Source organism: Talpa occidentalis, unplaced genomic scaffold (assembly GCF_014898055.3).
Source record: "Talpa occidentalis isolate TD23 unplaced genomic scaffold, MPIMG_talOcc4v2.1 talOcc4.10, whole genome shotgun sequence".
Taxonomy (NCBI): Eukaryota; Metazoa; Chordata; class Mammalia; order Eulipotyphla; family Talpidae; genus Talpa; species Talpa occidentalis.
Genome location: NW_023600993.1, coordinates 71,632,578 through 71,656,743, shown reverse-complemented (window position 1 = coordinate 71,656,743; position 24,166 = coordinate 71,632,578). Strand labels below are relative to the sequence as shown.

Sequence of the window (24,166 nt, the reverse complement as noted above, 5' to 3'; positions counted from 1 at the left end):
AGACTAGCATGGAGGTATAACTCCTCAATTGTCAGTATGTACTAAGTGGACAGTAAGCATTAACTCTCCTTGTGAAGAACAAAGGTGAGAGAAGTTCAGCTCATGTTCAATGTGAGCAGCATGTCAGAGCAGATTGTTTACACAGCCCACGTCCTCGCCCCGCTCCTAGCAAGCTGCCCACAATCTTTTATTCCATGGCAGGTCCATTCCTGATGCCTTTAAAGAAGTGGTGGCCCTACCCTGCTGGAGCTTGAGTATTTCCAGTGACATTCCTGCTTCTTGGGCAGCTCCGCCCTGCCCAGAGAGGACGGCCAGTGGGCAGAGGGAGGACACCTGGGCTCCTGACAGCCCAGCTTCAGGTTAGCATCATTAAGCTCTTGCTTACTGAACTGTGGGTTTCCTCTGTTTGACAGCTCGTACCCTACAACATCCCATTATGGGATCAGAGTCCCAGCTATTTGCCCAGGAAACAAGGTCTGTTGTAAGGGTAGCGATTTTACCTAGACTATTCTTCAGACCTGGTGTCCTTATTCATGGCCCTTCCATGTTGCCCTGGCATTCCTTTTCTCAGCATTTGTTCAGAATGCTCACTCCCAGGCCTGTCTGTTGCAAAGTTACCAACATTCTGTTTTTCTTCTAGCCAATGTCCTCTTTACATCAATTTGCAGCAAATTCTAGTTTCATCTTTTCCCCTGCAAATACTTCAGTAGGTGTCTCTGAGACATAATGACTACACCCAACAAAATATATAGTTCCTCCCCAAATTGTTTTAAAACTACTCCCCCCCCCTTTTTTTTTTGAGAACCTTTCTGTCACAATCAGGAGAGGGAAGTGTATCTGGAATTCACCCTGGTGGTTCTCCTTGCATTTGCTTCTCCTCCCATTTCTTCTGATATTACTGTTCTATGTTAACAGTTGCAACTTCTCTGTAGTACAGGCTGGGCCTTGTACCTCCGGGGCTCTCTGTTCTTTGCAGACTTACCTTCCATTTGTTTGACTGTTGTGTCTGCTTAGTTTTACCTGGGATGTAACCCTTGATTCATTTTCCTTCCCTTTGTCCCTGCTCCCACAGCATCCTAGCTTCCACCTCCTTGCACTCTTTTCCTATACCTCTTGAGTTGGGCTCCTGAGATACAAATGCTGATTTTGCCATTCAACCTGATCTTTCTAATTGTCTGTTTGCTTTTCAAATTCCAGAGTCAGACTGTCTGGCAGTTCTCAACTTCACTGTATTCAAACTGTGTGGCCAGGAGCCTTGACATCCCTGAACTGCTTTTTCTTATCTGTAAAATGGGGATGATAATGGTATCTACCTCACAGAATGTGATGTTAGAGCACCTGGTACAAAGCAAAGTCATTATTAGCTCGGATTATTGTTTCAACTTGTCCAGGTTACCTTTTCAGTTTTTTCTTCTATGAGCCACTCCTCCCAGATCTTTTTGATAACTGCAGAGAAATATGTTCCATTTTATACTCTCTTACTTCTCCATGCCTCGCTGCTTTCGTATAAACACTTGTTGATTAAGCTTAGATGTAATCTCACTAGAGAACATTCCTGGATATCTCCGGGCAATATCCCATTCTCCCTGTCAACAGAACACCTGACACATCAGGACTCTGAAGCTCATGACTGTCCACCTGTCACACTGGAGTATGAGGTGGTTTCTTGAATGTTGAGTATCTCATCTTTCCACCTCTTGGGTTACTGATACAATACCTGGCACTCGGTTAGACAAATTGGATGATACATGTGAAGACTCCAGTCATTATCCCTGTTAACTGGAAGGAAGTTCACTTGGGGAGTCTTGACTGGAAAGGTGAAGGTTGGGTTTTCCTGGAGTAGCCTTGATCTGAGTACAGAAGGGCCCCATTAAAGGTTTTAAGCAAAGCAGTGATCATGGTTTCCCACTCCAGCTATAGCCCTATGTCTTTCCTCCCCCACAGAACTAAACTCCTAGAAAGAACTGTCTATATTTGCTGACCTTATTTGTATCCTTTCATTCTCTTCAATATTCCAATGAGACTTTTTCAACTCTACCCAGTGAAACATATTGTCAACTCTACCCAATAAAACATATTCTTGTCAAGGTCACCAGTGGTCTCCCTGTGGGTAAATACCACAGTTAGTTTTCAGCAACATTTTATGCAGTTGCATACTTCCTCAAAATATCCTTTCACATTATTACCCTGGTTTTCAGCTTTTTTTCCTACTTTATAGGCCGCTGGCTTCTCTCTCTCCTTTGCTGGCTATACCTTCTCCCCTTATGGCCCTGGCCATCTCTGAGGTTCAACATAAACCTCTGCCTTCAACTCTGTATGCATGGCAAATTCTAGTCTCCTATTGTCTACTTCACATTTACACTTGAATATTATTTCACAGGCATCCAGACCGAATATGTTCAACAACAAACTGACTACCTCCGCCCCCAGGATGTTCCATCCCAGTTTTAAAAGGGAGCAAAGACATGACAGCTCTTTCCTTCATATTGCTCAGGCAAAACCTTAGAGTCAACCTTGACTCCTTTCTTGCTCTTTACACACCATCCACAATAAGCAAATCCGGACTTCAGCAATCTCCAACCCCTGCTACTTCCAGTATAGTCCTGGAAGTATCTCACCTGGATGATAGTAACTTTTGGGTGAGCTCTTTGCTTCTTCCTTTGCTCTTCCTTGTGGTATATTAATCAATGCAGCAACCAGAGAGATCATTTAAAATGTAAATCAAATCATGTCATGCATTTCTTAAAAACCTCCAGTGGCTTCTCAAGTCAAAACCAGTGTCCTCCAGGTTGGATATGCTCTTCCCCTCCATTTATACTTGAACTCATCTCTACCATTTGGTCTCAGTCACAACACAGCAGCCTATACCTTGAGCTCTCCGACACTTTGACTATGCTAGCCTCACTCTTGCATCAGGACCTTTGTACTGACTGTTCTTTTGCCCGCAACACTCTTTTTCAAAGTCCCCTACTTGACTCACTCCTCATACTCTTCAGATTTTACTCAGTCATCTCAGAGAAGCCTTTCCTAATCACTATTTAAAAATTTCAGAACTACACCCCACTTCTGTTACTTTTCTTCCCTGCTTCATACTATGTGTTTTATTTATTTATTAATATATCTTCTGCCTCTAGACTTCCATGTCACTAAGGGCAGACATTTGTCTTTGTTCTTCCATGTCTAAAATTGTGCTTATCACATATAGGAGTCTTAAATAAATATTTACCAAATAAGTACCTATCCAACCTTGTGTAGCTAGAGCTAATTCTGGAAGTAATGGATGAGGCTGACTGGGATGTTGGGGGATGGTCTGCACACACTGTTGGGAAGAGCTATGCCATTGTCCTCATCTCCAGGTAGTGAGGAGTTCGGAGGAATTAGAATTTTCTCAGAGTGAGATCAGTTGGCCTTGGTAGTTGGTTTGATGTGGCAGGTAGGAAAGTATTGATAGTTAGGTGCCTGAGTAGGCAAATGGACGATAGGGAAGGTGCTTTTGACATTAAGAAAGCTGAGGAGAGAGAAGGCACAGCATTTCTGGAAGGGTTCTGATTATTGATTGCTGCAACAAACCGCCCTAAAGTGTAAAGACTTAGAACTAAGCCCTCTATGTGGTCTTATTGGCAGAGGAGTGAAGTTTTTACTTGGTATTCCAGGCTTCTCAAGAGCATAAGCTGTTTTGCCTTCCTAAGACTTAAGCCTGTAATTGGCACAGTGTCTTTTTGGTTAAAGCAGGAACAAAGCCAACCTGAAGCAGCTAGCCCCTAATGTTTGAAGTTAGAATAATTTGAGCAACAAAATGAACAGTGATAACTATTCTGTTATCTCCAGTGGAATCCACACTGATATAAATAATTGAATAAATAAATCAGCAAGAAGGTATAGCTCTTATAGGATTATAATTAATGAACTTAGATTGAAGAGGGAACTCGAACACTGTCATTAGGTAAACGGTACCGTAATAACTGTTATAGACAGTTCCCAAGTGCATGAAAGTTTGAAGAGAAACAGCATATTTGTATAATCTGAAAGTAGCTCTTCCAAGATATTTTTTAATTTTAAAGGGAAAAATGGTGACTTTACAGTGGAGAAACCCAGCAGACACCTCCTTAACCAAGTAATCAAGATCATGGTTTACATCACCAGTAAATGAGACATAGCAATGTCGTGAACCCCTGACTGTGGTACACTGAAAAGGACCCAACGTCACTTCTAAGTATTTGAGCCAAAAATGAAAAAAACAAACAAACAAAAAACCTCATTCAAATCTTGAAAAAACACCTGACAAATCCAAACTGAGGGATGCTCTTCAAAAGTGTCAAGTTCATGAAAGACAGAAACTGTCACAGATTGGAGATTAAAGATACATGACAACTTAATGCAATGTGGGAACCTCAGTTGGGTCCTGGACCAGAAAAAAGGACAATAGTGGAAAAACTGGCAAAATCTAATTAAGGACTGTAACTAATAAATTGTGTCAATATTAATTTCCTTGTTTTAATCACTGTGTTATGATTTTCTAAAATGTCATTTAGAGAAAACTGGGTAATGGGTGTGTGGGAATGGATATTTTTGCAACTTCTCTGTATATCAAAAATTCAAAATAAAAGGTTTTTAAAAATTAACAATTTTATATTCTTTTCTTAAAGTAAGGAATTGGGTGTTGATGTTTGTCAAAGACTATTTCAGCATGTATGAAGGCACTCTTGATTGTCTCAGAACTATTAGTATGCTATATTATGGTACTGAATTTTCTAAGATTGAACCAATATTGCTTTATGGGTAAATCCCACTTTATGATGGTGAAATATTTTCTTACTGTGGTGTTGGATTCTCTTACATAGCTTATATATTATTTATAATTTTGCTTCAATATTAACAAGTGATATTGGCCTATAATTTTGTCATGTTTGAATTGTCATCGGTTTAGGTATCAATGTTACTTTATAAAGAGAATGAGGATATTTTCCTTCATTGTTTGGTGTTCCAGGGCTGTATTTGGCACATTGGGACAATGTGTCAGAATTCTGTTGTAACCATCTATGGTCAATTTTGGGTAATTATAATTCCTTGAAAGTTTCTTACTTCATGTTGGTATATAATTTTTTGTGTGTACCAGAGATCTTCAAAATTAGTCTTATATGGGTTTTTTAAATGTGTTTTGGTGATTCAGGAGTCATTCCCCCTCTGTCACTTCTTATTTTGAATATTCTTCATTTCTTTTCTTGATTAGTGTATATATATATATATATATATATTTTTTTTTTTTAAAGAAGGCCCGTTTATTTATTTATTTAGACATTTATTTATTTATACAAGCACTGGGTACAGTCAGATGCGCAGGAGGGTGAGAGGATTCACCAGAGCCAGAGCAGGGAGCAGAGCAGGCAGAAGGACCAAAGTACACTGCTGAGGGGAGCAGCGGGCGGCAGGAGAGGTCTGCGCGCCATGTGGGACCCTCCTCCGGTGGCCGGGGAGCAGCCGGGGATCGAACCGGGTCGCAGAGGCCGCGGGCAGCTTCGCAACCCAGCGCTCAACCGCTGCGCCACCGGGGAGGCCCAGTATATATTTTAAAAAAAGAAATGAGTCTGACTCATTCAGCTTTTTCTGTTGGTTAAGATCTGCTTTTATTGCCTCGTGCTTTCTTTTAATTTACTTTGTTATTTACAAGCCTTTTGAGCTAGGAAGTAATTTGTTCTGATTCTTTGTTTTTATTTATGAAAGTGTTTAAGGCTATGAACTTTCTTCACGCGCTATTTTAAATGAATTCCATACATATTTTTGTTATCATTTTTTAAAGAAATTCTATAATTTCATTTTGTGTTTTCCCTTCAACTATTGCAACGTTCAGTGAACTTTCCTCTTCCCCTCTCTTTTCTCCCATTTTAGCGACATTTTTATCTTACCAGAAAATATAGCCATATATAAAAACACATATTCTTCTCATTTCCACACTGCTAGTGCTAGGCTCGGCCTACAATTACTTATATTAAATGCTCACCATCAGTCCTTTCATTGAAATTTTCCTTGTGTTGTCATCATGTTTTATATTTATCTTCTAGTAGATTTATGAAAAACAGCTCATGGTTATAAAATTGCCCAAGTTCTTGCTGCATTAGTTAAAGAGAAAACACAAAATGAAATTATAGAATTTCTGTAGCCTTCTGAAGGATCCCTTGGATGGTTATAAAATCTTTGATTCATGGTATCTTTCCTTAAGAATTTTGTAAATGTAGCTCCCTTGTTGTCTTGCTTTCAGTGATTTTTTTTTTTTTTGCCATGCATCTTTTGTGATGCTTTTTAGTCAAGTTTCAATCTGCTTAGTGCCTCTCCTTTATCTTATGTGTAGTCTTTGCCATCCAAGCTGGTTTTATACTCCCAAATGGTTTGATGTAGGGAGTATGGGAGAAGGCTCACTGGCTTAGTGTTTCATATTTTCTTTTTAAATAGGTTATTTATAGGTAATTTGAAATTAAAATGTTCTCTGGCTATTCTGCAAGGATGGATGTTTTCATAATATACTTGTGTTTCAGTGTAAGGAACTAAGGTATTTAGCAATCTTATCTTACCTGATTGGACTCAAACTCTTAGCCTTGATTTCTCTATGGTGAACAATAACTGAAATCTCTGCACAGTTCACCCAGCTGTGTTTGTCTACCACTTTATTGTCTTAGTTAACATATTTAAGAACATTCGTCCTCCTATCCATGGGGGATATATTCCAAGACCACCAGTGGATGCCTGAAACCATAGGTGTATTGAACCTGTTTTTTTCCTACATATATACATACATATGATAAAGTTTAATTTATAAAATGGAACAGTAAGAGATGAAGAGTAATGACTAATAAAAATAGAACATTTATGAAAATATGCTGTGATGAAACTTATGTGAATGTGGTCTCTCAAAATATCATATGAATATTTTTGTATAATATTACATAATATTTCAGTGGATCGCTGAAACTGTGGGAAATGAAACCATGAATAAGTGGGGACTACTATATGCAGTGAAAGATTCTAGGGGGAGCATATAGATTTGAGGCCTCCAAACTTTGTTGTTCCCACTTTTTGTTAGGCTTTTCTCATACAGTGTTTAGTTAGTCTGGAGCTACAGACTCTTGATCTGTTCTGGTGTGCCACATGAACTGGGGAGTGCCCTCATATGAAAAGTTAAATACTGGTCCTAACACATAAATTTGGGTCTCAGAGTGTGCACCCCTTCCTTTAAAGATCATATCCACTCCAGTTTCTGACCACTTCTGGTAGTATTGTCATCACATATTTTTTATGTTTTGGTCATTATTTATACTTATCAGTATTTTGATCAGTATTTATAGCAAAAGGGTATATATACGTCATTATCAGAATCTGATGGTGCTCGTTTTTGATTTACTAATTCTTGTTCTTTTTAAAATCATTTTCTTTTGTATTCTTTCCTTGTTATTTTTTTTCTTCCCCACTTTCTTGAGTTGAAGGCAAATGAAAGCAATGAGCTGTATTTTTTTTTTTACCTAACATTAGTAATTCAAGGCAGATTACACACTTCACATAGGTGTGTAAAGAGCACTCTTAAATGTGGTTTTGAGATTGTAAATTACGCCTTTGGAGGGCAGTTTGGCAATACAGATATTAAACGCAGTAATTCCACTCCATTAGCACTCACACAAAATACTGACAGTCTTATTGGTGATCAATACCACAGTCTCACTGTCAATTGTCAGAATAATATTGTTGAAAAAATGGTGTGCTCATAGAATAGAGTTAGGTCTGTGAGTACTAGTGTACAAATAAGTCAGAGAACAATACACCTTGTTCTTATTTATGGGAAAATAACATTATTTGCACATATACTGAAATATAAATGAAGAGATAAAGGTATAACTCAGAGTACTCACTGAACAATTAACAGTAATTGCTGGGCCTCCCCGGTGGCACAACGGTTGAGCGCTGGGTTGCGAAGCTGCCCGCGGCCTCTGCGGCGCTGGTTCGATCCCCAGCTGCTCCCCGGCCACCGGAGGAGGGTCCCACATGGCGCACAGACCTCTCCTGCCACCTGCTGCTCCCCTCAGCAGTGTACTTCGGTCCTTCTGCCTGCTCTGTTCCCTGCTCTGGCTCTGGTGAATTCTCTCACCCTCCCGCGCTTCTGACTATACCCAGTGCTTGTATAAACAAAAACAAACAAACAAACAAACAAACAAATAAATAAATAAAACATGCCTCTATTTAAAAAAAAACAAAAAAACAGTAATTGCTGTGGAGAAGCGTATGGACTTGGGCCAGAGTCCAGAAAGAGAACTAAACTTTTTACTTTATAATCTTCGAACTGCTCTGGACTCTTTCAAACACTAACAAAATATGTATAAATACAATGGAAGTAAGGGACAAAAGTAAATTTTAGTCCCATGCCCTCATATGCATGCATGCACTCCTTTTCTGGAACTTCCCTCCAGTAAAATTCATCACTCCCTGCAGGGACCTGGGTGGCCATCCCTCAGCCTGTTCTGTGGGCTGGAGTATCTGCTTTCCTGGCCGCAATCCCCTTGCCCCGGGTCCTTATCTGCAGTAAGCTATAAACCTTAGTGTAAATCTTCCATGGGAAAGTCATAAAACTGTTGGGAAACTTTCATATCTTTGAGCAATTTTTTTTTATAGCTGTGTTTAGGGGCACAGGCAACCTCAACTGCTCTATTCTGCCATTTTGTGTCTCCTTTTATAGTTTATTGGATTCAGTAGAGTTTGAGAATGAACCTGCTGAAGGCTTAGCTCTCAGAACCTTTTCTTGGAACCTGGTATAGCACGAGATATTAACACTCTTCACTGTACCACCCCTCCCCCCCGATTTTGGGGTTGGAGAACAGGCCCTGCCTCACTCATGGGGAGAGCATTTCCACCTGACACCCTCTCATTTCTGTTTTCCTTACCCAGATCTGCCTTCTGAGATACCCTTCTTTAGGGATACCAGGAAAAATGGCCACAGGGTCCCGGAAAGCCAGGGTAATGGTGAGTGTTTCCTGCATTTCCACATGGGCTGTCGCAGGATGGACACATTACCTTCTCTTGTTCTATCTGCCTTACCTGGCAGAGTCCAACTCTCTAGTTCTGGAACTGTGACTTAACTAAATCTGTTCATCCTGTGACTTGGTCATTCACCAAGTAGTTAACTCTGAACAATGTGCAATTCTACAGGACAGGATAGAGTCTACATTCCTTTGTTCAGCTTCAGTATTTGTACAGGCTTCAAGTGACATCAAGGATGATGATGAAGTGGAAGCACCAGGAATCTATCTGAATACCTAGACAACAACTGTACTGGCAGAATCTGTCTAGTATAACTACTTTGAAATTCTGAAGTCTGGGCAAATGCTTGCAGCTTTAAGGGAAAGGCTTAAATCAGTTTCAACTCTTCTTTTGTGCAGTAGTAACCCATCCTTCAGCCCCATGGCAGAGAACTGTCCACATATTCTAGGACAACTTGCTACAGCTAATGATAGCCAGAGTAGGCAATAAGTACTTTGTCCTCCAAATATGGTATTTCTGAGTTTTGATCACTAATTGCTGCATCTGGTCTCAGAGGTGGGTCACCATTGCTACTCCTTCCACTTACTGAGGTATACCCTTTTTCTTCCCAGTCCTCTCATTTTTCACCCTTTGGGAGTCAGACCTGTCAGGACTAGGACATTAAAGATCAACTACAAATATTGGGGGCGGGAGGGGATTAGAAAATTACTGCTTGTGCCAGTGAAAAAGTACAGAATCAGAAAATACCTAAGAAAACCTTAAATATACATCTCAGGTTGAACTTCAGCATAGCTAAGCCCTGCAACAATTGAAATTAAAATGAAAAAGAAAAAAAAGCAAAACAGAAAATCCTGGGGAATCTGAGTTACAGTTGCCATGTTATAAGATTTAGATATTCCAATTTTAACACAAAAAATAAGAAATATGACTGTATGACTCATTCAAAGGAAAAAATCATTACAAATCCCTGACAAAGGACCGATGGTGGACTTATTAGAAAAAGTCTAAAAATAGATGTCTTGAAGACTGTTGGAGCTAACAGAAGACATGGACAAAGTCAAGACGATGGAAGGACAAGTTGGAAATTATAGAACATAAAAAGGCACCAAAATGCTCAATGAACTTCACGTAGGGTAAACACTCAAATGATACCCACAACAAGATACCTTATAATCAAACCCTCATAGGCCAAAGGTAACAGAGAATCTTGAAAACAAGAGAAAAGTTGTCATGTACAAGAGGTCCTTTAGTATTATCAGAAAATTTCTAATCAAAAACTTTGGAGGAATAAAGGCAATGGGATATTCAGAATGCTGAAAGAAGAACATCTCAAGAATCCTCCATCCAGCAAAACTATCTTTTAAAAGTAAGGGAGAGGGCCTCCTTGGTGGCGCAAGGGGTTAAGCACCCTACTATGAAGCAATCCGCAGCCTCTGCAGCACAAGTTCGATCCCCAGCCGGCCAGGGAGAAACCCACATGGCGAGGCAGACGTCTCCTGTCTTGCCCACTGCTCTCCTCAGCAGTGTATTTCAGTCAATCTGCCTGTTTTGTTCCCCACTCTGTCTCTGGTGGATCCTCTCAACCCCCGCATCTCTGGCCTGTGCCCCAGCTCTTGTATGCATAAATAAATAAATCTTTAAAAAAAATAAAAGTAAGGGAGAAATTAAAGCATTCTAAGAAAAGAAGATGATATAGTTTATCAACACTGGGCCTGTCATTCAAGAAATGTTTTTTTTTTCAAAGATTTTATTTATTTATACAAGCACTGGAGTACAGGCCAGAGGCGCGGGAGGGTGAGAGAATTCACCAGAGACAGAGCAGGTAGCAGACAGGCAGAAGGACCGAAGTACACTGCTGAGGGGAGCAGCAGATGAGGCAGGAGAAGTCTGTCTGCCCCACCATATGGGAATCTCCCTGGCCTGCCAGGAATCGAACTGGTACTGCAGAGGCTGCAGACTGCTTCACTGCGCTGTGCTCAACCTGCTGCGCCCCCCGGGAGTTCTGTCAAGAAATGTTAATGAGAATTTTTCAGATTGAAATGAAAGAACACTAGTTATTTTAAGTTGTATGAGGAAATAAGTTTGTTGTTTAGTGTAAAGATAAATAAATGGGCAGTTATATAAACTTTGCTTCATGACTCTTTGTTTTCTGCATTGTCTAAGAGACTAATGCATTTTGAAAAACTAGTCTATTATTTGGACACACAATGCCTAGAGTTGTAATTTTGTGAATTCAAATAGCTGCCCAGAGATGAGGATGGAGCTGTACAGAATAGTTTTACATGCTGTTGAAGTTAGGCTGATATAAACTCATTTTACAGTATTATAACTTTAGGATGTTAAATTTAATACTCATGGTAACCACAAAGAATATAATATAGAATAAGTACAAAGGGAAATGAGAATTTAAAAGTTTCATTAAAATCAACAAAATAAACAAAAGACAGTAATGCGCCAAATGAAAGACAAAAAGCTGTAAGGCATATATATACAAAACAAATAGTAAAATGCTAGAAGTCCTGCACTGGAAATTACATGATATATAAATGTATTACTTTCTCCAATTATAAGACTGAATTTGGCATAATGGGTCACAACAGCAAAAAGAAAAAGATCTAACTACATAATGTCTGTAAGAGACTTACTTTAGATCCAAAGACACAAATAGGATGAATGCAAAAGCATAGAAAAAGATATTACATACAAATAATAATAGCAAGTAGGGTAAGATATTACATACAAATAATAATAGCAAGCTACACTAATATCAGACAAAACAGACTCACTTAAAAAATTGTGAGATAGGGAAGAAAGACATTAAAGATTCAGTATAGCAAAAATATAAAAATTATATACTTACATACCTAATAACAGATCCTAGAGTATGAAGCAAATGTTGATAGAATTGAAGGGAGTAAATATAGACAGTTCTGCCATAATAGAGATTTTAGTATCCCATCCTCAGTAAGCATAGAACCACCAGACAGAAAATCAGGATAGAGAGGAACTGAAAAACACAAGCATACATGGGACATTCTCCAGGATGACTATATGAGACTGCAAACCAAGTCTCAATAGATTAAAAGATATACAAACTATCTTCTAACCACTAAAATGGGATGAAGTTAGATAACAAAAATAAGGGAAATGGAAAAATTCAAATATGTAGAAATTAACAGGACTTAATCTAAGGATCAAATAAGAAATCACAAGAGAAATTGGAAAATGCTTGTAGACAGATGGAAACAAAACACAACATACTAAAACACTATGACCAAGTGGGTTTTATTCCTGCAATGTAAGGATGGTTCAATATACAAATGCCAGTGAATGTATTACACATTAACAGATGAAGAGGGGAGAAAAACCACATTATCATCTCAATTTATGTAGAAAAATAACAAAATTTAACACCCTTTTTGATAAAAACAGTAGGAATAGAAGGAAATAGTAGGAAAAGAAGGAAACTACCCACATCAACACAATAAAAGACATTGTAAAGTTCACAGCTCCATGGTGAAAGACTGAAAACTTTTTCTGTAAATTAGGTATGAGGCAAGTATGCTTATTTTCTGTTGAACATAATATTGGAGGTTTTAGAGCAAATAGGAAAGAAAATTAGAAAGAAGTAAAATTATCCATTGCAAATAACATGATCTTATATGTAGAAAAGATTCCCACACTTACTACTATTTCAAAAACAAAACCAAAAACAAGTGTTAAAGAAGACAGAAACGAAAGGAAGACGGTTTTTTATGTTACGAAAAGAGTTTTACCTAAAACCACTCAATGTAACCCCTATCAAAATCATAATGACTTTTTTTCAGAAATAGAAAATTTATCATAAAATTTGTGAGGAATTTCAAGATACTATAAATAGCCAAAATCCTGGAAAAGAACAAAGTTGGAAGACTTAGTTACTAATTTCAACATTTACTGCAAAGCTACAGTAATCCAGACTCTAGTACTGACACAAAGAGAGAATTATAGACTAATGGAAAATAAGAGAGAGCCCAGAAATGAACAATCACAGATATAGGTTGACTGACTTTCAACAAGAGTTCCAAGACCATTAAGTCTACTCAGTAGATATTACTGGGGAAAACACATGCAAAAGAATGTACGTAGACCCTTACCTGTGACCATATATAACAATTAACTCAAAATGGATCAAAGGTCTAGAAGATAAGAAGTAAAATTATATGACTCATAGAAAAAAACGGGAAAGCTTCATGAAGTTGGATTTAGTGACAATTTCTTGGATATTACACCAAAGCCCATGCAACAGAAGAAAAAATAAATTGAACTTCATCAAAATGAAAAACTTCTTGTATCAAAGAGAATATATTTGCAAATCACATCTGATAACTGATTTCCAGAATATATAAATAGCAATAGCAAATACCCCAATTAAAGAATGGACAAAGTACTTGAATAGATATTTTTTCAAAAAGGTAATAGCAAACAAGAACATGAAAAGATCTAACCATCACTTATCATTAGGAAAATGTAAATCAAGACTATAATGAGAAACTATACCCATTAGCATGGCCATTTTTTTTTTTTAACATCCTCACCTGTTGGTGAGGATGCAGAGAAATTAGAGCCCCTTTACATTGCCAGTCGGGATATAAAATGGTGCAGCCACTGTAGAAAATAATTCAGTGGTTCCTGAAAAAATTAAATGTGGAATACTATTTGATCTAGCAGTTTAACTTCTAGGTATATACTGAAAAGAGTTAACAGCAATTTGCTTAAAAGTATTAGTCAGGGGCCCCCCTGGTGGCACAAGGGGTTAAGCACCACACTTTGAAGCAATACACAGCCTCTGCAACACGAGTTCGATCCCTGACCGGCCAGTGAGCAACCCACATGGCGAGGCAGACCTCTTCTCATCCGCTGCTCCCCTCAGCAGTGCATTTCAGTCAGTCTGCCTGTTCTGTTCCCCACTGTCTCTCGTGAATCCTCTCACATCTCTGGGTGTTAAAAAAAAAAAAGTATTAGTTACAGTAACTAAAAGGTGGATATAGACCAAATATGCATCAGGTGTATGAATGGTATATACATATTATCAAATATGCTTTAGCCTTAAAGAGGGAGGAAATTTTGAGTATATGGATGAACCTTGAAGGTATTCTAAGTGAAATTGACAAAAGGACAAATATTGTATGATTCCATTTATCTATAACACATGGATTGGCCAAATATATAGACAGAAAATAAAATGGTGGTTACCAGAATTTGGAGGAGAGAGTTATTTAATGGCTAGAGAGTTTCAGATGATTGCACAATAATGTGAATGATTCTTACTGCTACTGGGCTGTACACTTTGATAAAAAGATTTAAAATTTTGTGATACATATTTTATCACACTAAAAATAAAAGTTCTTCTATAAGCTGCTACTTTCTACCTATTCTGTATTCTACTACTAGGTGCCTTTTATTCCTCCCAGGTGGTCTTCCTAGGCCATATCGTGGGCTCCCTGTCATCTCTGGCTCACAGTCCTCTTTCTTACTCCCCACATGCCTTGCTGGACTACCTTGCACTGTCCTCTTCCTTTAATTCCTGCCCTTCATTCAGGACTCAGTTTCCAGGCCTTTCTCACAAAGCCTTTTCTGATGTCTCCTCCACTGTGCCCTACATTTTCAAATGATTTTAGGGAGATAAAAAGAGTGAAACAGCAAGGTGATGAGAACGGGTGTGAGGTGAATCTGTAGATTGGGTGGACCTTCCTGAGTATCCAAAGTGGGGCTGGAAGGTTAATGTCCATATTTCACAAGTGAGAAAACTAAGGCTTTGGTTGATGGCAGAGGTAGGCCCTGCCTGACCCAGGCAATATGGTTCAAATTTGTGCTCTTCACCACTCTCTGTTGTATCTCTGGGGTCTGAGAAGAACAACAGGCTGTGGCATTTAGAGGGAGAAACTGAGTTGTACTTTAAGTCTTTGACATTACTGGATTGTATGCTTCTCAGATGCTCAACACTAATATGATTAAACTGTTCTTTTAAATTCTTAAAACTCAGATTGTTACTATATTGTTGTTTTACATGTTGTTTGTTGTTCTTTCAACCTAGATTTAATGTTACCTGAAAGTTAGGGACTCTGCTTTTTGAATGTATACCTCAAAATGGCCTACCCAAGATCTTAAATGTGTAGAGTCACAAGTACTGGCTAAGTAGCGACAGGGCTTTAAAGATCTTAAAACATAAGGTATGACCCACAGTCAGTCAAAGGCAGGATCTAAATATCTCACCAACCTCCCCCAGGGCAGCCTTTGCCCTGCCTCTCACCCTGAGTTGTAGGCAAGGCTGGCACCTAGGTGACCAGGGCTGTGATTTATGTTACAGGCACACATGGCATTCAGAGATGTGGCTGTGGATTTCACCCAAGAGGAGTGGATGCTGCTGAGCCCTGCTCAGAGGTCCCTGTATAGGGAGGTGATGCTGGAGAACTACAGCAACCTGGTGTCACTGGGTAAGCCCCGTATCTCTTAGGACTTGCATTCTTAGTGGTGGATATTTTATTAGGCTACACTTGAAGCAGCCATCTTGCTTTCTGACTGTGTGTGTATTTGTGTGTGTGTGTGTGTGTGTGTGTGTGTGTGTGTGTGTGTGTGTGTGTGTGTGTGAGAGAGAGAGAGAGAGAGAGAGACAGAGACAGACACAGATGTAGACAGGGAGAGGGAGAGAGATGGGGCTCTTTATAAATGGGACTGGTGTTCAGTTACCCATCATGGAATCAAATCCTCTTTTACCTTACCCATTCTTCCTTTCCACTGCTGAGGCTCATTATTTTCAGGTCTTTCCTACCACTTTTTAAAGTTGCTTACCCAGTTTTACTTCGAGAGTTGCGGAATTAACTCTACGTAACCTACAGTCACCTTGATTTCTTTTTCCTCTGAGCAGGAATTCCATTTTCTAAACCCAAACTCATTACCCAACTGGAACAAGGGAAGGAAACCTGGAGAGAGGAGAGAAAATGCCCACCTGCCACCTGTCCAGGTGAGAGGGGAACACTATGCAAATGGCACAGAGCTATCGGCAGCTCATGAGGGTAGAAGAGAGAAAGCGAGAGAGGAGGCTTTGCTCAGGCGCTGGGGAGGAAAGCCATTCTCCTGACTTCCTGGGCTGCGCTTACATTGCCTGGCTTAGACTCCCTTCTAGACATCAGCCTCACTCCTCTCTGAGGGGCTGTCCTAAATGAGGTCTTATTTCTTTCCTCCACCAGGAGGCTTTCATCTTCCCAGTGAGGCCTACTTACCTCATTCAGTTCTCTTCCACATTCACTGGCTTCTTACTTTTGTTAACTATTCTTTTAAAAAAATCAAGCAAGAACACGGGGAAAAACTGACAAAAGCAAAAAGGCAAGCCAATCAGGAAATTGCCGTAGAATTTTTAAAAATCTGTACGTTAAGAATTATTTTAGATTTTTAAATGGTTACATTTTTAATGGTTTTGTAAGTATCTGTATGATATCTTCAATTTTGCCTCTTAGCACTTCAAAGCTTAACTGTTTACTCTCTAGCCCTTTAAGAAAAAGTTTCCTGCTCTCTACTTCAAAAAATTACAACACACAAAGTCATAACCTTATTCTGCTTATTCTGGGTACCACTTTATGTAAAATGTAAGAACATTAATTGCACAATGTCAATTATCCCATCCCCCTACAACGTTTATTTTATAGTTGTCATTTGTATTATACCCACATATAGTCTGTACTCCCTAATTCAATGTTAAAATATTTGTTTTAAAAACATAATTTTTTTTCAATCACGGGAAAAAATTTTCCTTTATACTCATCCAGATATTTTACTATTTTCTGTGCTCTTCATTTGTTTTCTGAAGATCTGAGATTCCACCTGGTGTCATTTTTCTTCAGCCTGAACCCCTTCATTTAGCATTTTCTTGTAGTGCAGGTGGCACTACAAGGTGGCATTATGTTCTCTTCTATTTTCTTTCTCTGACTGTGTCTTTATTTGAACTTCATTCTTGGAGGACATTTCTCTGGATATAAAAAATTCTAGATTGATTTATTTGTTGTTTTCAGCACTTTAAGATATTGTTCCTCTGTTCTGGCCTCCATTGTTTTTGGTGAGAAACAGCTGTATTTTCATAGTTAGTACTCTGGATTTTTGTTTTTGTTACCTTCTCTCCAGCCCCCCACTACTTTCAGTGTTTTCTCTGTATTTTTGGTATTTACCTGTTTGACTATGATGTGACTGCTTTTATGCATGCTTTTCTTTCTATTTTTCCTGCATGATGTCCACTGAGATTTTTAAGTCTATAAATTTATGACTTAGCTCCAAATTTGGGGAATTTTCAGACATTATTTTTTCACATGCTTTTTTCTGCTTCATTCTTTTTCTCCCTTTTTGGGACTCAAATGTTTTACTTCTTTATATTGTCCCACAGGTTATTGCGCCTATCCATGTTTTTAAATCTTTTTTTCTCTCTGTTCTTCAGATTGGATGATTTCTGTTAATCTGTCTTCAAGTTTACTATCTCATCTGTCATCTATAATATATTGTTAAGTCCTGGCCAGTGAATTTTTCATTTTAGATATTTTATTTTTCAGTTCTCTCATTTCTTTTTTTTTTTTTTTTTTAATGTGGTTTTTTTTTTTTTTTTTTTTTTTTTTAAGATTTATTTATTTATTTATACAAGCACTGGGTACAGTCAGAAGCGCAGGAGGGTGAGAGAATTCAGAGCCAGAGTGGGGAACAGAACAGGCAGGCTGATGAAGAAATACACTGCTGAGGGGAGCAGCGGGCGGCAGGAGAGGTCTGCGCGCCATGTGGGACCCTTGCCTGGTGGCCGGGGATCGAACCGGCGCTGCAGAGGCTGCGGGCAGCTTCGCAACCCAGCGCTCAACCGCTGCGCCACCAGGGAGGCCCTTCAGTTCTCTCATTTCCATCTATTTTTTAAAGGATGTATTAAAATAGGATTTGTGTTTCTTGGAATAAGTTTCTTTGACTTCACCTCTGGACACTTTTTATATAAATATATTTTAATAATTCTCAATGACTTTTTAATAAAGATCTTAGGAATTGAAGTGCTGCTGTTAAAAATTGCCAGGAAAATATTCTATTTCTGGAGTTTATTTTGAGTAAAATAACTAATAATTTCCTGCGCTGTTTGCAGATTATAAGATAATAGCGAGACATGTCTTTCCTAATCTTAAACATTTTGAATGCATATTAGCTTAGCTCATCTCTAAAATCAGTATGTGAGACTTGGAAGTTTATATTTTTATTAAACCTTCTTTGAGGAGGTAAACTGAATTTTATATCACTAAGTAATGTGCTGTTATAGTTACATTGTGATAGACCCAGAAGAAAAAAAATTACCTCCACAATTTACCATATTTTGAAATATTGATTCCCTCCCTTTGTACTATATACCAGCTGTTAAGGTGTTATTTACATAGATTGTAAGTGCTGAATACCTCATGTTCTTCCTTATAGCATAATCTAATATCTAAGGCCCCTCTAACTCAACTGACAGCTAAACTTTTTTCTTCAGAACTAGAGCTCCAGCTATAGTAGGAAAGATTTCCTGCAGAAGCCAGCACATTAAAATCATTGGGAGTACAGTTTTCATTTTATTTTAGACATTCTTATGTTTTTAAATTTTGAATTTATATCAGGGTTCATTAGTCTCTATAAACCTATTAGTACTGGAGCACCTGTAGATTTAAAATATTTTATAAACCATTTATTTTGTAATATTTTGTGTTAAATCTGCCTTCTGGCGAAATGCACCTAGATACACATATAATGGCAGATTTTATGAACAACTGAAAACACTGACAATGGACAATTGAAATTTTTTTTTTCTGTCATTCCAAGTAAGTGTTAACACCCTATTGAAGTTAAAATTTCTCTGAAGGGGTCATAATTTCTGAATAGAAGCCTGCCACTTTATATGTAGGCACAGAAATTGGGGCATTAGTAAGTATACATGTCAGAGGCCTTGCTTTCCATAAGGGGGTGGTTAACTACATCAAAATGACAGTCACCATGCTTGACAGAACAGACATACATTACCTTTATTATTGAAAGACCAACTTACCTGTGATGTGAGTAGGTCACACAGACCACAGCCTCTATGACCCAATGTGTATGAGAGGAAGACGGCAGCATTCCTTCTTTTCTCCCATCATATCCCAGAAAAAAAAGTCAACAAACCAAATCTAAAAAGTTGGCCAGAATCCAGAGTTACTACAATCTCAAGGAAGTTGCTGTACTTGAAATAGAAGTAGAAATAGAAAATCATTAGTTGTGGAAACTCAAACTACCTAGTTTAAATAAACTAGTTTAAACAAATAAGAATTTAGTAAAAACTGTCTTCAGGGACCACAAAGACCTTGGAGAAAGCATGCCTTCTCGGTGTGGATTTCCAGAGACTGAGACTGGGGAGAGGTAGACATGAGTGAAATCAGTGTATTCCTAGACACTCACCAAACAGTAAGAAACCACAGTTTCTGCACCGAAAGGAATTGTGTTTATTTACTGGCCAGACAGTGAAACACAAAAGAGAAACATTCACTACTAAGTTTGCTGAGCGGAAAAAGTCAGGGACTTCTAAGTGTTAGGAAAGGGTGATTATGCTAACTACAATTAGAATCTGAAAAATAGCATTCCATATAGGATGTAATAATTCCAGAATGTAGAAGTATACATAGTTGGGTTTTTCAAATTTCAGGAAAGGCTGTTCTGAAGATCCAGTAAGATCTGTACCTGGTTTGTCAAATTACATGGTTACTTATTGCGATTGGAGTAGTATATTTGATTTTGACATCCCCTACACAATAGGTACTATAAGAATATTTTTCTTTTACACTGATTTCTCTTTTGTTAATATTAATTCTGGTAATTAATAGGGCTTGATTAGTTGGGGACACCTGCTTGGACTTTCTCAGTCATTGGGGTTCCAGATTGAGTTTGTGTTGTCCATTGACAAGGCCTACTGCTGCCTTGTAGAAATTCTGGCACAAGGTAATCCTGTGATAAATATTTGTTAGTAAGTGGGGAAACCAATTTAGGATTCTCACACATTATCTCTACTTTTTTACACTTTTTCCTACACTAGCTTTTGTCCTTTTTGAATAACTGCTCTCTCCATCTATTCCTTTGTCCTCATACGAAAATAGAGGAAGACATAAAGACATTTCCCACATGATTAGATATCTCGCAAAGAAAATATTCATGGACATGGTTTATATCAGTGTGAGTGGTTGTGAGTTCAAAGGCAATTATAGTGAGGGGAGGGGAAAGACTGCTGTATACTCTGCTTACAGAACAGAAACTGCCTATGGTGCTTTATAGTCTGACCATTGAAATGGCCTGGGAATGGATCTTCTGGATATTAATAGAAGATAGAACATGTGAGAGACTGGAAAAGTAGGTCACATAGAGGACATCTTGATTGCCTAGCCCTTAAGTTTTTAAGGGTTTTTAAGGATATCAAGTCTTACCATTAGACTAGGCAGAATTGTTCAGACTGCTACCAAGCCTTAGTTCTGACTTACACTTTTCTCGCTCCAGCAGAAACAGAGCCAGAACTCCACCTCTGTCCTTTCTGCCCTCCGGATTTCTCCAGTCAGAAGTTCAACATGCAGCATATGCTGTGCAGTCATCCACCCTGGATCTTCACGTGCTTATGTGCAGACAGTCATGTCCAGCCACGGGATCCATGCCCAGGAGACCAGAAGCAGCAGTCACATGTTTCTGATCAAAGTTCCTGGAGTGATAAAGCAGAAGGTCAAGAGAGAGACAGTGCCATGCTTTTGTTTGAAAAGACAAAGAAAAGGAGTTTAGGAGCATTCTCCAGGCCACCCCAAAGGCAACCCATTAGCTCCAGGAATGGCATCAGAGGGGTGGAAATAGAGACCAGTGCAACTGAGACAGGGAACCCTGAGGACACAGATAAACTGCTGAAAAGGATAGAAGTCTTAGGATTTGGAACAGTCAACTGTGGAGAGTGTGGACTAGGCTTTAGCAAGATGACAAACTTGCTTAGTCACCAAAGGATACACTCCGGGGAGAAGCCTTATGTGTGTGGGGTATGCGAGAAGGGATTTAGTTTAAAGAAAAGCCTTGCCAGGCACCAGAAGGCACACTCGGGGGAGAAGCCTATTGTTTGTAGTGAGTGTGGAAGAGGATTTAATCGGAAGTCAACCCTTATTATACACGAAAGGACACACTCAGGTGAAAAGCCCTACATGTGTAATGAGTGTGGACGAGGTTTTAGTCAGAAGTCAAACCTCATCATACACCAGAGGACACACTCAGGAGAGAAGCCTTATGTGTGCCGAGAGTGTGGGAAAGGCTTTAGCCAAAAGTCAGCTGTCGTTAGACACCAGAGGACTCACTTGGAGGAGAAGACCATTGTATGCAATGATTGTGGACTAGGCTTCAGTGACCGGTCAAACCTCATCTCCCACCAGAGGACACACTCTGGGGAGAAGCCTTATGCCTGCAAGGAGTGTGGACGATGCTTTAGGCAAAGGACAACACTTGTCAACCACCAGAGAACACACTCAAAGGAGAAACCGTATGTGTGTGGAGTATGTGGACACAGCTTTAGCCAGAATTCAACCCTCATCTCACACAGGCGGACACACACTGGGGAGAAGCCTTATGTGTGTGGGGTATGTGGGCGAGGCTTCAGTCTGAAGTCACACCTCAACAGACACCAGAACATACACTCAGGAGATAAGCCCATTGTGTGCAAGGACTGTGGGAGAGGCTTCAGCCAGCAATCAAATCTCATTAGACACCAGAGGACACACTCAGGGGAAAAGCCCATGGTATGTCAGGAGTGCGGGCGAGGTTTCAGCCAAAAGTCAAACCTCGTTGCACACCAGAGGACACACTCAGGGGAAAAGCCATATGTGTGCCGGGAATGTGGGCGAGGCTTCAGTCACCAGGCAGGTCTTATCAGGCACAAGAGGAAACACTTGAGGGAGAAGCCTTATATGTGCAGGCAGTGTGGACTAGGCTTTAGCAATAAATCAGCTTTAATCACTCATAAACGGGTACACTCAGAAGTGAAGCCTTGTGTATGTAGAGAGTGTGGCCAAGGCTTTATCCAAAAGTCACACCTTATCTTACATCAAATGACACACCAAGGGGAGAAAACTTACGTGTGCAAGACATGTGGGCAAGGCTTTAGCCAGAAGTCTCTCCTCATCAGACACAGGAAGATGAAATCTGTTCACCACAAACCACCACTCCAACCTGACTCTGAGGCCTATTCAGAGCAGTCTTCTGACCCGTTACACTCTCTTTGAAAGTGAAGATGGTCAAAAGAATTAAATTACCAGAATTTTTATATTTTCAAAAAGTGGAGTTAAAAAAATTGCATTCCATAAGGGGTCAAAGAACATTTGACTTAGTTTACTTTGTCCACGCTAAGTCTTCTCCATGTTTTATGGCCTTTTGTTCTAATAAACTTTGCTTCTTTATAAATCTGTAATGGCTGTGTATCTCATTAATTCATATGTAAAGTTGGGGGAAAGACACCTGTCCTGAAGGGACAGACACCTGGCCCAGCACACCCCCACAATCATGAAGGCCATGTCCTGTCAGTTACTCTCTTGATAAACATCTCCTTATAGTTTTGGATCAATATAGTACAGTACTATAAATCAATTTTCTCTGTGATTTTCTTAATATTCTTTTCTCTAGCTTACTTTATTATGATTAAAAAAACACATAAAAATGTTAATCAACTATTTATGTTATGTGTAAGGTTTCCAGTCCACATAAGGGTATTGGTTAAGTTTTGAGGAGTTAAAAGTTATATGTGCACTTTTCACTGAGAAGGGTCAGTGCCCCGAACCCCTGTGCTGTTCAAGTTTCAACTGTATATGTTTTTTTTTTAAGACTTATTTTATTTATTTATGCGCACAAGAATTGGGGTATAGGCCAGAGGTGCAGGGGATGAGAGGACTCACCAGAGATGGAGTGAGGAGCAGGACAGGCGGGTCTACTGAAATACACTGCTAGGGGAGCAGCGGGCGAGATAGGAGAGGTCTGCTGCGCCATGTGGGTATCTTCCTGGCTGGGGAATGAACTCGAGTAGCAGTGGCTGGTGATAGCTTGATAGTGCTGAGACTAACCCCTGAGCCGCCAGAAAGGCCTAACTGTATATGTTTTTTCATCGAACCCCCATTGCTGGGATAAATACAGCATATTCTCACTGAATTCCACTCCTGGTTTTCATTTGCTAACAGTCTGCTTGGGGTTATTATGTCTTTTAAATAGTGAACTTGACCTACATTTATCTTTTCATTATTTGTTTTGGAACCAGGGAATGCTGGACTCAGAATGTTACAACCTTCTGTTTTTACCAATATTCTGGAGCAGTTAATAAAACATAGGAGTAAAATATTTTGTGCAGGTTTGGTAGAAGGCTTATAGTATAATTCAAGGCCTTGTGATTTTTAGGCATAAATCTTTGGCCTCCATATCAGTCAGGGACTCAACCAGAGAAGAACTACTGGGAGATGTTCTCTAAGTTTTGGGGGATAATGGTCTTGAACTTCATAAGCTCCTCCCCAACTTTGGATTCCAGAGCCTGCAGAGGATAAGTCACAGCAGTCTGGTACCAAACTCACCTTCTGGGTGTGATGGATGCTGCTTCACTTCCACCTTCTGAATCTCAAATTGTGTGTAGTTTCTCTTGCAGCCAACGCTGAATAGAATCACAAGGAAAACACAGGAAAAAGTTGTCACAACTAAGTTCAATAGAAACAGTATACATCACCTCAGATATCACACCAGATGATCACACTCAGAGGTCTCTGGACACTGGTTATGCTGCAGTGACATCTTCCACAGGCTGCCAAGGACCTGGCCAGGGGGACACCAGTGCTAGTGCCTCCTGAGCACACTGGGACCTTGGATTCCAGCGACTCTGGGCCTGTCCTTCCTTTAGTCACGCAAGCTGGAGAAATAAAGCGTAGATAGTGATGACAGCTACCACCTCAACAAGGTCCATTACTTATTATGATGAATTAATCATTTACGTTAATATCCTACTTCTGTACAGCAACATGAACAATTTAAGGATTCCATGACTATGGAGTTACCCCCCCAAAACTGAAAAAGCAATCTGAAAAAAGGAATAAAAGGAATTAGT

The 24,166-nt window shown here is 39.3% G+C and overlaps 1 protein-coding gene across 4 annotated transcripts; it reads left to right on the top strand.

Moving 5' to 3' along the window:
• Positions 1–261: 261 nt before the first annotated feature.
• ZNF133 (zinc finger protein 133) lies at positions 262–22,498 on the top strand. Of its 4 annotated transcripts, none has more exons than XM_037494194.1 (5): positions 262–359; positions 8,926–9,000; positions 15,368–15,494; positions 15,926–16,021; positions 20,569–22,498. In XM_037494194.1, the coding sequence occupies exons 2-5, from the start codon at positions 8,968–8,970 to the stop codon at positions 22,311–22,313; spliced, it is 2,001 nt and encodes a 666-aa protein (XP_037350091.1). In that variant the 5' UTR covers positions 262–359; positions 8,926–8,967; the 3' UTR covers positions 22,314–22,498. The 4 variants fall into 4 exon arrangements, with proteins under 4 accessions (XP_037350091.1, XP_037350085.1, XP_037350100.1 ...); XM_037494188.1 differs by having other exon boundaries at positions 20,566–22,498; XM_037494203.1 differs by lacking the exon at positions 8,926–9,000 and having other exon boundaries at positions 20,566–22,498.
• The last annotated feature ends 1,668 nt before the right edge of the window (positions 22,499–24,166 follow it).

Excerpts from the sequence above, each read along its gene's own strand:
- ZNF133 (XM_037494188.1), top strand. The coding sequence starts at position 8,968 with ATGGCCACAGGGTCCCGGAAAGCCAGGGTAATG. Across the intron at positions 15,495-15,925 it reads CAGCAACCTGGTGTCACTGG|GAATTCCATTTTCTAAACCC; the intron begins GTAAGCCCCGTA and ends TCCTCTGAGCAG. Across the intron at positions 16,022-20,565 it reads CCCACCTGCCACCTGTCCAG|CAGAAACAGAGCCAGAACTC; the intron begins GTGAGAGGGGAA and ends TTCTCGCTCCAG.